The sequence below is a fragment of the Lichenostomus cassidix genome, chromosome 3, assembly GCF_008360975.1.
Source record: "Lichenostomus cassidix isolate B80296 chromosome 3, HeHo_3.0, whole genome shotgun sequence".
NCBI classification, from domain to species: Eukaryota; Metazoa; Chordata; class Aves; order Passeriformes; family Meliphagidae; genus Lichenostomus; species Lichenostomus cassidix.
Window position 1 is genome coordinate 88424893 of NC_139483.1, and position 14272 is coordinate 88439164.

The 14272-nt window shown below is 34.9% G+C and overlaps 1 protein-coding gene across 5 annotated transcripts in view; it reads left to right on the plus strand.

Annotated features, from left to right (window-relative positions):
* Positions 1 to 14272, plus strand: part of HMGCLL1 (3-hydroxy-3-methylglutaryl-CoA lyase like 1) — a 78102-nt gene that overhangs the window by 12754 nt on the left and 51076 nt on the right. For all 5 annotated transcript variants that reach the window (XR_014851066.1, XR_014851067.1, XM_085056625.1 and 2 more), the window contains exons 2-4: positions 8334 to 8411; positions 9375 to 9482; positions 12853 to 12948. Coding sequence is in view for 3 of the 5 variants with exons in the window: in XM_085056625.1 (XP_084912751.1) it covers positions 8334 to 8411; positions 9375 to 9482; positions 12853 to 12948 (282 nt within the window). In the remaining 2 variants the exon portion in view is untranslated. The remainder of the gene's footprint in view (positions 1 to 8333; positions 8412 to 9374; positions 9483 to 12852; positions 12949 to 14272) is intronic.

Here is a 14272-nt window from a genome sequence, read left to right on the forward strand (position 1 = left end):
TTGCTTATTAAAGGAAAAGGTTTCTGGGGGTCTGTAAATATCTTCACATCAAAATCGCTTTTATGCATATTTTCCAGTAAATAGAAACTGGCTGTGTTTCTATTGAGTTATGAAAATAACAATAAAATGTCTAAATTATTAATAAATCTTAAATATTTACTTCCCCATATTTATTTATATGATTTGAAATAATACCAGTAATTGTATTTTTTGTAAAACTTAAATGTTTCTTCATGAATGTTTGTCTTAATAAATTTTGCTCATGATTATTATGTAAAGTGGGAAATACTGCTTTTATTGATTTTCTATCCAACATAGCCTTTACTGTGTCCCTGAGATAACACCACCAGTTAAGTTGTGTGCTAGTGTTTCATCATACCTGTGCTTTGCATAGTTTTGGGGTTCGAAAGCTATATATGAAAAGTTACAAAGCAAGGATTTAATCAGGACTAAAGCTAAAGATTATGGGCTAACAATTCACGGATTTATATCCTGCTACTCAAAAAAGACTTGCCTACTGTAACTCCTCAGTTTTGGAAGAAACACTCTTACATTTTGTGGTCTCTTTAAATAATGGCGAGATCAAGAGGAAAATCTTGTTTATGAGGAAACTGAGAAGGTTATAAAGAAATACAGAATAATATTGTTGCAAGATCAGTATGGTAACCCATGTAATTTGTTTGACTAAGAGTAGTAGTTTCAGAGTGCATTCCAAACCTATGACATGGTAAAAAAAAAAAGTGAAAAATCTTTAAGCCTGTTTATTACTTCTGAGCTCAGCACTTCCTCATGAACGGGGAAAAGGAGTAATAATCTAAGAAGGAACATGAGTTTAGTCTTCGATGCGATATGAAAAGTACAACAGAAAACAACTTTCATCCTCTCATGCATTTAAAATTTTATTATTCTTATTATACTTTATTCTTACACCTTTAAAATAAAGGTGGAAGTATACACCTCCAAACAGTATTCAAATATATGACTACCCTTTCAATTAAACAAAACAGACAGTTCCAGGGTTTCACTTTGTGTGTTTTCATAGTTCAAGCTGAGTTCACTTCAATTGCTTATATGAGCAAATTGTGTATTGGAGACAGCTGCAGGTTCAAATTGCCCATTCATTAAGTACATCCACAATAAGCAAAAGAGTAAACTGCAAATCATAGCAAATAATAATCAGCAGGTGTTTCACCCAAAGTATGTGAGAGTTTATCTCTTCTGAGCTAATATAAAGGAGAACAGTCTGGCAAGTGAGGAATTCCTCCTGTTCCCTCTGCTAGATTCCTGCAGACAGAGATTATATTGATTTTGATATGTATATGTATTATATTGATATTGATATGTAGCTTTTTAGAAAATGTGCTATGTTGTCTGAAAGAAACATTCTTTTTTATAGAAAGGAGTTCCTTATTTGTTTTGCGACATCTCGTTGCATTTTGCTGAGACCAGGGAAGTACTGTGCTGTGAAATCAGTTCACAAACTTAATACTTCTGTGGTGATTGTCTGTGCAATTGCATATTATGTTTTAGTTTTCTCTTTCATTAACATGGTTCTGCATCAGACAGAGCTCTTTTACTTGCTCTTGCAGAGTTCTTTACTTTTAATTGGATTTTGGTGTATTTTTTCATGTCAAACCCTTGTTTGTTTCTTGAATAAGACATTATACTTTGGGATTACTGTCATAGCATCTAATAGCTGTAGCCTCCAGTGGGTATTCCAGTTTTTCAGTGAGAAAGAATTTAATGGAAAAGGTGAAATCAGGAGCAGGATAGATTGGGAATCATGTCAGCAAGGAAGGGTGAATGATAGAAAGAATATATTGCCTACTGAGTTGTTGGAGGAACTCGAAGGTCCTCTGATTTCTTTTGATAACTCATTCGATGATGCATAGTTCATCTAAGGGAAATGTTTGCTTGGGATTAAGACATCTGAATTAAGACATAAGTAGGTGTCTGCAGCATCAGAAGTTCCTGTGATAGCCACTGCAGACATAGGACAGGAGTGAATTGAAACACAAAGGATATATGATACATCCTTGTGGGGTAGTCATATTCCATACATTGTAAAACACACAAGAGACCTATGTCCTTCTGGAGTGGCATTCCACCTCCTAGCAGTTAAACAAACCTGGCAATCGAGATCATCAGCCACTAGGTGTGAAGCTTAGGAGGACCTGAATTATTCTTTATCTCCATCAGCCATATTGGAGCTTCTTCAGCTGAAATGGCAATTTTGACATCTGTTGTGCTTTCATACAACTGCATGGGGGAAACCATTTAGAAGCTCAGTTAGTTGCCTAACAGATGTGTCTAGTGCCGTTTCAGATGCCCTCCAGTGTAAAGACTTCTTGACAGATTTGAAATGAGACCTGCAGTAAATGGACAGAGTGGGACTCTGCCCTTTCTGAGCGGCACTTGGAGGCCAGAACTCTGAAGTCCTCCAGAATTACTCCAAGTACATATATTTAGACAGCAGGGATTTCTTAACCTTGATCTGAACAACTGTCTTAAACCTTGTCTTGTGTAGCTTTGGAAGACCTGTTCTAAAGGATTTTCAAATGGATATTTGAAAAGGGATGTATACATGGTATTTTGCTTTTTAAAATTTGTAACTATGTTCATGAGTAGTGTAGTTGAGTGGGACATGAATGTTCTAGTTTTGTGTAAGAATATTATTCTTAACACAGCAACTTTTTTTTTCAGTCTCTGAGGCATTCCTTATTAATGTAATTTGTTATCTTTTGATTTGCCAGTTCGTCAGAATACTTGACAGAGATCTTTTTTTCCCAATCTTAATTTCTATTTTCTAAATAAAAGTATTCGTAATAGTAAAAGTAATAGGTTTTTTCTTTATTTATTAGTTAATATTATTTGTACTTTATGACCTTTGCCTTTACCATTAAAGTCCTCTTTGTAAATTGGATCAAAACAAACAATTGCAACTCCAGTAGCATAAGCATTTATAGTTCAGTTGAATTCCTTTTTGTTTAAAATCATATGTTTTCATATGAATGACTTTTATTGTAAACAACTCTGTAACAATAAGAGGTAGTATACAGGAGATTATATTGGAATTTAATAGTTAATGTAGATGACAGTAGAAATGCTGGGGTTATTACTTTACCATAGAAATCCCTACAGTGAATTCTCAGTCAGTTCAGGCAATCTTCTGATATATAAAAGTCAATACTGTTTCATGAGTTCTAACAAGCTTTCTGACCTTAACAATTATTTGGTTTATTCCAGATAAGTTAAGTCTGCTCTTAAATAATTTTATTCTGTAATGTTTTACTTGCATTTTATATTTTGCCTTCCCATGGACAATCTCAAGTTGATTGAATTATTTTTTGAAGTAGGAATTCACAACATTTCTGCTCATTAAGTGCCGGGCTACTGTTTTATCTGTAACATCCTAGTTTACAGCCCAGGATCAGTTTTACTATTACATTTTCTTACTTACTCAGTCAGCATCACAAACAATATGGAGAGTCCTAAGTGTTCTCTAATATATTGCTTTTATTGAAATGCATCTGGTATGTCAATGGAATTTTGTACTCTGTTGTAACTCCTTTGTCTGTGGTATGTGTTAACATTCAGGTCATGCATAGGAAGTGATATAAGAAAACTTCATTTGATGAAAGATTCTCTGGGGTTGAGGTTTTTTGCTGGTCATGGTCCATTCATGGCTACTATTCTCTCAATGGTCATGTCAGCAGCATACAACAGAGTGAATACTCAGTTTATCTTTACCGAGGGATATTCCTCAGGTGCATCCCAAGGTTGAATCTTCTCCATTTTTTTCTCTAGTTAAGTTGGGAATTAATATGTTTTATATCTGCCCTCCAGTAGGGTGAACTATGTGAGCAAGTATTTTAATCTCTTCCTGTTTATTTCTCTATGTCTTGCAAAGTTTAGAGAAATCTATGTGTTCAGAAGATTGACCACTGTTTTCTTTGTTCTCCTTCCAGCAGTCATATTATTTATCTTAGAGCCTTCTCACGGTTTTTGAGCATTTTTCCGTGTCACTGCAAATATACATTTATGGAGTTATGATGTCACCTCCCTGCTGATTCTTGCTGAAATCTGCTTCCTGGTACAAGATGGACCTACCTTTGTTCAGGTGCCCTCTGGGCCAGAACACTACCTTGTGGAGAAGGGAAGCAGAGTTTCATCTTGCTTGGCTGGAAGGATTGAAAAGACCTGAACCTCCAGATCCTTCTTTTTTTGTGTGTGTTCTTTCAGTTACCTTTGAGCAGCTTTGTGTAATATTTGCCAGTGCTGTTTCTGCCCAAATGAATGACCTTCATGGAATAAAAATCAGAAGGCTGAAAGAACATCAGCACCTTTAGTAGAAGTAGTGAAGCAGTGACAGAGCTTTAAAAAGTGTGCTCATTTAATTTGTTTACATTTATTGTTACGTTAAGGAGATTATACTGCTTTAATTAAGAGTTATTAGGGTTTTTTATAATAAACTTAAATTTTCAACTATTTATAGTTGAGGGAAAATATTTCCATACAGAAATTTGGCATTCAATGTCTCAAGCTAAATGGCTTGGTTTTCCTTTTTCTATTTCTTTTAAAAATACTCTTTGGCTGCATTCTGTTTTCAGGGAGGCAATTTTTTGTGGTTTTATATGCTTTTTGTGCTCCCTTGGCAAGGCTTGGTACACGGAAAAACAAATTTTCCAGGCTCTTAGTCTTTTATGTCAACTATTTCCTTTTTGATATGTAAAACATGATACTTTGGTGGTCATTACTTTTTAACAGAGACCCTGTATTATTCAATAAGCAGTTACCCCCAAGTATTTGCCATAACTATTTTTCATATATTGTTACATAAAAATACTTCATATAGTTCAATTTAGTAAATACTTTTTCTGAAACAAAATCATATGAAATTTTTAGTGGTACTAAAATTGGTACTTGTGTATTTTTTCGAAGTTCACCTTTTCTGATTCTTTTAAAATGTAAAACAGATTTTTCATTTTTCTATTTTTTTTTCCTAATTACTTAATTAGACCATTTGATGCCATACTTGAAGGTGTTGAAGTTCCCTAAGTTGGTGTCATTGGTTCTGAAAATCATTCCTTTTACCCAAGAGTGTGGTGTACATTTGAAAGGCTCCAGTTAGAGTTTGGGGAAATCAGTCCTTGAGTTTATGATGCCCAAGTCCTGGTTATGGTCTGATACCATCCATATATTAAACAGGGAAGTGTGTAAGTCTGCCTAAGCTCTTTACAGACTTCAGTGAGTTCTGGGCATTTGAAGCTTGACTAGTGAGTGCAGATGGCATTGAGCCTGGCACAGAATGTGACTCAGGTGGCTCAGGAGATTTCTTCAGATGTTAAGTAATATCCAGATAATCTGCCAAAGTGGCACTGTGGTCAGAAAACTTCCTAGAAAGTGGAGTCTCTTTTTTCTTCCTGACAGCATTGTCAAGTACATATTTCTCTCTTGAAGAATGTCCCAGCAGGTAATTACAGAGTATTAATTCATGGGACAGGTGAGATTACTTTACAAGATTCAGCTTGGACCACAGAATAAAAAAATGCTCTTTAGCAGATGGTACATATACTCTTATAGTCTCCAGTTTGTTTCTGAGTTTTATCCAGCTATGGACTGTAAAATATATAAATAGTATACAAGGGCCTGAACATATGTATTCTACCTGTCTTTGACTTGCTTGTTATATGAGTTTCAACCATGGAGCACAACAGAAATGATTAGTTATGCTGGGGAGAAGGATGAACAGAACAGAATTTGTGAGATGAATAAGAAACTGGCTGAGGAGGAAAGAGATAATGTCGAAAGCAGATTTATAAGACTGAAAAGACCTTGCTGGTGGAGTTCCTTCATGTTTTTTTAAAGCATTTCTTCTATAGCACTATTTCAATTTTTTTGAGGTAGTATATGTTTGTACTAAAATAAGGTAATGTTGCTAGTCCAAATTTTTTCACCAGGAAGTATCAAGGTGGCAATGTCTGCTGATAACAGAAAGACAGGAGACGTTTTCAGTACAACACTGGATGCCACACAGGAGAAACTGAGCGACATTGAAGATAGGACCTATCAATGTACCATAAATAAAACTAGATTAAATACAATGCAAAGCAAGACTCTTCTGGACTCAGAGCTAAGAAGTTTACTCTAAGCTGAAAGTTCATCAGCTTACAGAGTGTAACGATTTGTCTAATACTGCCTTGAGTTTCCAGTATATGGGAGTCATCCTGTATATGTGGTTCTCAGTGTTGTGTTCAAGAACAGTGAATTCAAGTTGGGACTGACTAGTGGACAGGAAGGCTACAGAGAAAATCAAGGTCTGAGAGGCCTGGACTATGGTTCAGAGAGATTGTATATCTGTGATATCACAGACAGAAAATAAAACCAATACTTGAATGCTTTTCTGCAATGTCTTCTCCAAACTTTTGACCCCTATGAACTCCAAGGGCTGTGGACATCACCCGAATGGCTGTGTGAACTGCTCTGTAAAGACAGGTACAGCTCTTGATTTCCACAAAAGTTTTGCCACAGTAGGAGCTAAATAGGATTTACAAGGTTTGGCCTAGGAATTGAACATCTTTGCTCTCAAGGTTTTATGGACATTTTTCATGCTCTAAATTAAGGTTTGGTTCACATAATCTATTTTAGATCCCTTTTTATTTTCCAGTCACACCCTCACTCATAGCACAGCTGTGGCATTTGTCTTGCAGCAAGAATCTGATAATCATGAAATAACCCAGATTTATGCCTGTAGTGCTGAAGCAGTGCCATATTTGTGAATGTAACTTAAGAGGAACAATATGCAGCAGATGTGAAGGTTTTACCTTCACATTTAAGTAGGTTTATACTGTCAGCAAGTGTGGGCTTAGCAGGGTCTGACAGAGTTTCAACTTACCAGATGTTCCATGTGATCAAATAGATAATATACAGCTGTTTCCCATTCTTTTTACCAGGCTCAGATAAATACACAGTAAATTGTTTGAAATATATTTATTGTATTTTGGCAAGTCTTGAAGAGAACAGCCCACGGGTACCAAGAATGCAGGGAAAAACCAAGGGTGCTCATAGGAATGCTCATTTTCCATTACTGAGGAAGAATTAGCAGTCATTTGGTTGAAACAACCCTGATGATACTAGTGAGGGAGGACTAAATATGGGGTTTTCATTTGGTTGTGGCTGTATTTACTGACTGTCTCTGGTCTGGGGGAGCTGTTACTCCCGTGGGCAGCAGCTGTCCTCCTGTGCTGACAGTGGAGGAGAGGTGGTGGGTTCAGTGGAGCAGCCGTCCTGCAGGTAGCTCATGCTAATCCCAGCTCAGACTTTCAACACTGGAATGGAGAACTGGTTTGGCTTCTGTATTCAGCAATACAGAAGACAGGGTATCTCCAGAGCTTGTGGCAAGGCTGCCTGTGTCCCTTCTGTCTGCTCTGGGCATGGACAGCATGCCCCAAATTAGCCATGCGGTGTGTTTTTAAGGGCACACAGCTTTTGGGGGTAAATCCAGCCAACTGCTCTGAACTGTTTCAGGACTTAAAGGCCCAGTTGACATTAACTGCCACACCTGTCAACTTGATTCAATAACAGAGCAGCTAAATAATAAAAAGGAAGTTTCATTTCCCTTCACCTGCTTTTCTGTTCTCATTTCTCCTTCCTCCTCCTCCAGTTCCCCATGCTCTCCTTAGCCCTTTGACCTTACTGCTGCCTTCCTTCCCTCCTGTCCCCATCAGCATCCTGCCTTTCCATAGCAGCTCTCACACCTGGAAAATTCTTCTTCTTATCTACTAGAGGCTTTCCTTGTTCTCCTTTAAATCCTTTTTAAAAAAAACCTTTATTTTCAGTCAGAGAAATAACTTTCATCTTTCATTAATAATCTCTTCAACATTTCTTGACTGCTATGTTCTTTTCAGATTTATAGCCAAGTTTTGCAAACATTTATAGAGAAGTACCTGTTAAGTTAAATTGAGAACATTCAGTTATAAGTTTGGAGGACTGGATTGTTCATTGGAAAGATTTTTGAAATGGAAATATTTCTCACTGTAAAACTCAATGTTCACTGTAAAACTCAATGTTCATTTATGGTTCTATATACATTTTTAATAAACTTCTGTGACCTCAAAGGAGCAGTGGAACATTCACTAACTTATGTTTTTAACTTTTATTCCTTAGGTCACGGTGTGGAACATGTTCTCACAGATTTTTAAATGCCCTGAGCAAACTTAATGTTGACAATATGACTTTATACCCTGAATAATATGAAAGGACAAATGCAAGCTGTACAATTTCATCTAGGTGACCTTAATTGTTTTGTGTTTCAATATTGATTTTTATTTCAGGAACCTCAAGCATCTGGACTGCCTGAGTACGTAAAGATTGTAGAAGTTGGGCCAAGGGATGGATTACAAAATGAAAAGGTAGCTTTTTTTTTTTTTGTTTGCATGCTTTGACCTGGAAGTTAGTGTTATTTTCATTGTGTAGAACATGTACATCCTGCTAATTATGTTTCTTCCATTTTGTACTATTAAATGTATCTATTTCTTTTTCATACTGCTAACTTCTCTTTATATTAGAATAAAAATGTATTCTTATTTATCCAGCTTTTAAGTCACATAATTTCTTTCTATACTTGGCTAACTAGCCTTTCTGTTACTTAACATTTCTTTTTACTGGAATTTGTCTTGTCAGTCAATAACATTCTGTCCTGACATAATTGGCAAACACTATGAAATGCTGGCTATCTTTGTAACTTGTATTTCTGCTGCAAGTGCTAATATAGAAGGAATAGTAAAATAGGTTTTATCATGCTTCCTGCTAAAGAGACACAGGGGAAAAATATTATTCTTTTGATAGTATTATTTGCCTGAAGTGTGGTAGAGAAGCATGGAAGAAGATTGAACGAGGGTATAAGGTACTTGTATCGAAACAGTCATCTATTTCCACAAATGGGAGGATGAGCTCGCATGCATAATTGTTACTGATATCAAAGATGTTAGTAGTATTAGCGGAATGGAGTTACTCTGCCTCAGTTGTGGAGCTTTTTTCCTCCCATTTTTCTCTGGTCAAACTGTTACTATTTGCTTTGTCTCTTCTTGGTAGTTTGGTTATTAACAAATCATGAGGCCAGATTTATGACCAGTTCTACAGAACTGCTTTGTTTTGTGATGGGCAGAAAAATGGAGTAAGATTATGTATACTGCCAAGTACCTTCCTTATACAGTAGCTTCCTACTGTCAGGAAACAGTAGAGTTATGGTAAAATGTGTAAGTGTAGTTCATTATTTAAAAAAAAAAAGTATTGATTATGTACAGGGAACATTTCACTTACAAAAGTTTCTTACGTATGAAATACTTTGCTAAAGTGTGTCTCCATGTCTATAGGTGATAGTCCCAACTGATATAAAAATTGAGTTAATCAACCAGCTTTCCAAAACAGGCCTGCCTGCAATAGAAGTGACCAGTTTTGTTTCATCCAAATGGGTGCCACAGGTACGTAAAACCACCTCCATTCAGAACTATTTCAATTTAAATGCCATTCCATTTATTTATGTAACATTCAGTTGTAACTAAAGATTTGGGATGGTGTCACATCATTAATATAATTTAATATTGTTTCTACTTTCCTACTCTTCCAAAACTAGTAGTCATTGATGTAAAAAGAAAAAGTAGCATACATTATTTTCTTTTTCCCTAAATGAAGTGTAATTTTCCACATTTGGAAATGTGTTTGGAGGATCTAAATTTGGGACTTCTGAATACATAGTAGTAGTTAGGCACATTACTTATTTTGGGGTTCTAGCACTCTATCAGCAACTACACATAAGTTTTGATGAATCATGATTTGCTCATTATTTTTCAAAAATTAGTTTTTACATTGGTAGTATTTAGCAGAAAACCTAACCTTTCTGGAATCAGCAGCAAAACTGCTTTGGCAGTTTTGCTGCTTTGGCTACGTTTTCATTTGAGATTTATCGCTGCAAATTCAGGCTTAGTCCAGAAGTTTACTGTTTAGCTACTGTTTGTGCAATTTAATTATTTACTGAAAGTAAGGAGATAATTCAATACTTGTCTATATAATTTAAAATATTTTTCAAGAAATTACACACTTGTTTGCACAGAAGCATTTGTATACTTTATATTCGTTAAGGAGCATACAAGTTATTAACAAATTAAAGCAAGAAGTTAATTAATGGAGAAAATACTTCAGTTTTAACAATGTCTATTGCATGTTACCCATCTGACAAGATGTAAATAAAGTTTGTCCATTTTAAACTGAGAAATACATCCTGGGCCTGGACTGTATTCTAGGCTTTTCTCTGAGAAAAGCATACTATGGTCATGCTTATTCATGAGTTAGCAAAGCAAACTGTTCAACAGTGAGGGACTCCTTTGATTAATTTCAGTGTTCTCAGGGTCACCAGGGAAGAGTAAAAGAAGGATAATAGGAAAGGGGAAGAGAAGGGTGACAATGCAGAATTTCTTTGGCATCAATGCAGGGGCAATGACATCATGTCTGTTAAAAGGGTATAGGTTAAGTTTTTCCATGTGCCATCACACTTTGTCAGTTACTGCAAGAGAGGATAATGTAATTTTTTAAATGTTTGAAGAAAAAGTCTAAAGTAAAGGTGTATTTCTTAGTTTCTTGTTTAATTATTTAATTTTCCTGTTAGCCATTAGGAGTACCAAATTTAGTACAGGTTTGTCAGTTTAGAAAAAAATGAACAATCCCTTCTTATCTTAAATTCATGTCTGAATACTTTGTTTTAATGGCTTAATTTGTGTCTAAAATGTTTTTATTTAAAAGATAAGATTGTGTTGCTTTGATAGAGTGTGCAGTCTTGACTTTGTCTTTGCTCTTTTGTCTTCCCACAGGTCATGGGAATAGAATTTACAGTTATGTTTAGATCACTCATTTACTTATTTCTGGTTTTAGTATTTTAAATTTTTTATGGTTTCCCATCCACTGTTGTTTTTGGCAGAGATTTTTTTACTGAAAAATCTAAAAGAGAAAGTTCCACAGTAGCAAGGTGCCATGTAAAACAGGATCCCACACCTATAACCTAAACAGCCAAAAATTATAAATACCTACTATTAGGAAGCTTATATTTAAAGAAATTGGGAAAAGAAATATTTTATTACAATTTAAAATCTTATAGCATGCAATATATGCAAAGATGGGATTTTACTTATAGGAAAAATAGCAATGGGACAAATTTAATACATATAATATTATTTGGATCTGGCAGGTTTATACTGGTTGAAAAATTGTCATTTTGGTTTTCCAGTATATTTTAAGCCAGACTATAATTGTGGAGCATGCATTTAGTTCCAGCATTTGCCATTTAATTAATAATTTGGTTTCAGATATTCTTCTTTGCCCTGAGAAATATAGCTGCTACTTAAATTAAGGAATGAAAAATTGTTCTTAAAAAACTAAGGCATTTACAAAGGGGTTTCTTGTGAGGTTATGAAACCAATTTAGTTCTCATAGAAGCAAACAGAAAAAGTTGCTTTATGTTATCACTTACTTCCTGAAGAAATTAATTGTGTCCGGCTGTAACACACTTTTTGTACCATATATTGACATCCTTACAGATTCATGTTGGGCTTACATTTGAAGAGGAATACATGAATTTTTCTGATATTTTTAGTCCATTCATTTTCATAGAAGGAAGCTAGTGACAGGAAGATTCCAGGTTACCAGTAGTATTAGTTAATAATGTGGTTTAATTTAATACCCTGTATTTAGAATTGTGGTACTGCATAGCTATCAATAAAGTATCTGCTGAAAGTAGAGAGTAATGAAAGCTCTGTAGTTCATATACCTTTTCATGTGGTACTTCTCAAATGACTTTTCACCAGTGTGGAAAGAAACAGAAATCCAATTTAATATTGTTTGCTTGAGAGATTTGCTTTTATGAGAGCTCATTTAAATGCATTTAAAATGTACTATACTTTTTTTAAAACTCAGAATCTTTAAGACATGAAATAAGAGGGATATGTTTTATTAACTGTATTGTTTTCAGGCACACACACCAGTGAAAAATGCTTGTTTTCAACCCACTTCTTTTAAGAAATTAAGCTTGTCTAAATAATCTGCATTTTATTAAATGAGGAAGACTTTCGTTCATAGTCTTGATTAGTACAGGTAGTATATTTAATCCTGAATTTGTGAGAAAAATGTAAGAATATCTTAAAAAGGGAGATCTGTGAGGGGAGACTAAGAAAAACAAGCGCTCTGATCTTTGCTATGGTAAAGAAGTATTTTCTTCTTTAGAAAGAAACTTCTAAATATATTGAAATGTTACACTATTCAGACAACTGGATTTTGCTCTGCTTTTAAGAACAGACATGTTTACTCTTTTCAGATGTGCTGATTATGGTACTGAGTAATTCAAGTGCAGTTATGCGTAACATTGTGAAGTTGCATTTATCAGAGTGCTAAAGTTTTCAAGATTTGTATGTTTTTTAAATCTCTTTTATTCTGGTAATTCCACCTATTTAGTCCAGTGAAGCAAAGTTGAAGTTGCTATAAGATTTCATGAGCAGCATGATTATAAGTCTGTCAATTTATAATGCAAATTATATTTTACAGATACACACAAAGGAACACTGTAGAAATCTTAGCACAAGTTCTATATTCATATAGATCTAAAAAGATTACAACTCAAAGACTTAAAAGTTAAGAAATTTTAAAAAAGAATATTTGTACAAAATCAGTTTAACGCCTTTGTTGTTTGACTTTTTTTATGAACTTTAAAAGTAATGAAGGCAAAACTACAGTCTAAGCCAATTTTTGTTTAGCTATTTAAAATCAGAAAATGACTGCTGATCAATAAAAATTATTTATATATTTTAGATGGCAGATCACAAAGAAGTAATGAGGGGTATTGAGCGGCATCCTGGAGTGCAGTATCCCGTTCTCACACCTAATCTTCAAGGTTTTCATTCTGCTGTAAGTGCCTTCATAGGTGTTGTCCACATTTACCTCTTTTATGTTTCAGACACTTTCAGTTCAGTACCAGAAACCAGCTATTTAATGTTTGAAATAAGCTCTAGTTTTTTTCACTGAAAACTCAATTTTAATTATGAAAAATGGGGAAATTCACAGAGTGATGTTAAGCTCTGTGTGTTCATATTTTGATGGAGGCATTGATCAGGAACTTTGTAAGTTCCTTTAAATGATGCTTGTATATAAAGGGTAAGACAGTCCTTCCTCTTTGACTTGCTGGCCCTAGAGAAGTTTCTGATGAGTGCCATATTAAAAAATATGGAAGAAGGATGAGGAAAGACTCATTTAAATAAAAAAGCTGTATAGCAATTCTGCTTTTCATTTTGGTAGGGTTTGAAAGTTTAAATTGTTTTAGCTCTTCCAAAATCAATAGTTAAAATTATAGACTCGAAGTGCTTGAAAGTGTCAAAATAGACCAGTTCAATCTTCTTAAAATATACACATTGGTAGCCAAATCTTTACACTTTTTTGTTTTTTGAAAATTTTTATTTCTTCTGTGTTTTTGTCCTGATATAGGATGAGCTGTATTTGGAAAGCCTACTGCTTGGTGGGCATTTGTGGTATAGACTATCATTCAGTTCCTATACTGAAATATCTGTTAAAACAGAATCCTGTGCAGTCAACTTAACTATCAGCAGTCAGATTATAGTGCCACAACTTCGTCTCAGTGGTAGCTTGTATGAGTTGAATTAATTGTGCTATATCTCTGTACTGTATTTAGTGATATAATGAAGGGAAAACAATGAAGAAATAGTTGTAGATGATTCCTGCATTCTTCCTTGCTGATATTTTTTTCTCTCTGAAAGAATATTTGTCCCTGTAAGGGTTGCTGAAGCTGAGACATTATCCTGCAGAGGCAGAGAGTAAAGGGTAAAGCTCCATATATTTTCATGGAACAAGAGTATTCTGAATGGAAAGTGAGAGTTAATTAACTATTCTCCTAAGTTTAAATGCTTTCTTCTCCTCTCATTTGGCTTTCAGCCTTCTAGTTTGCTTCATATTAGTTGATTTACTGAGGTCCTGAGTACAAGCTCAGGCTAATTGCCTCTTCAGTGAAGTCACCACATTTAGACATTTTCTAGACTGGTGTTTGCTCTGAGATTTCTCTCAGCAGACTCTCACATACACATTTTCCATATTATCCATATCAACTGTTATACCAAGACCAATGGAGCTCTTGATCCTAGAGTTAGCTCTAACAAGGAAATCTGTGTTGGTTATTGTTGCTGCTCTAGGCATATGCACACAGAAAGCTTTCCCAAGCATG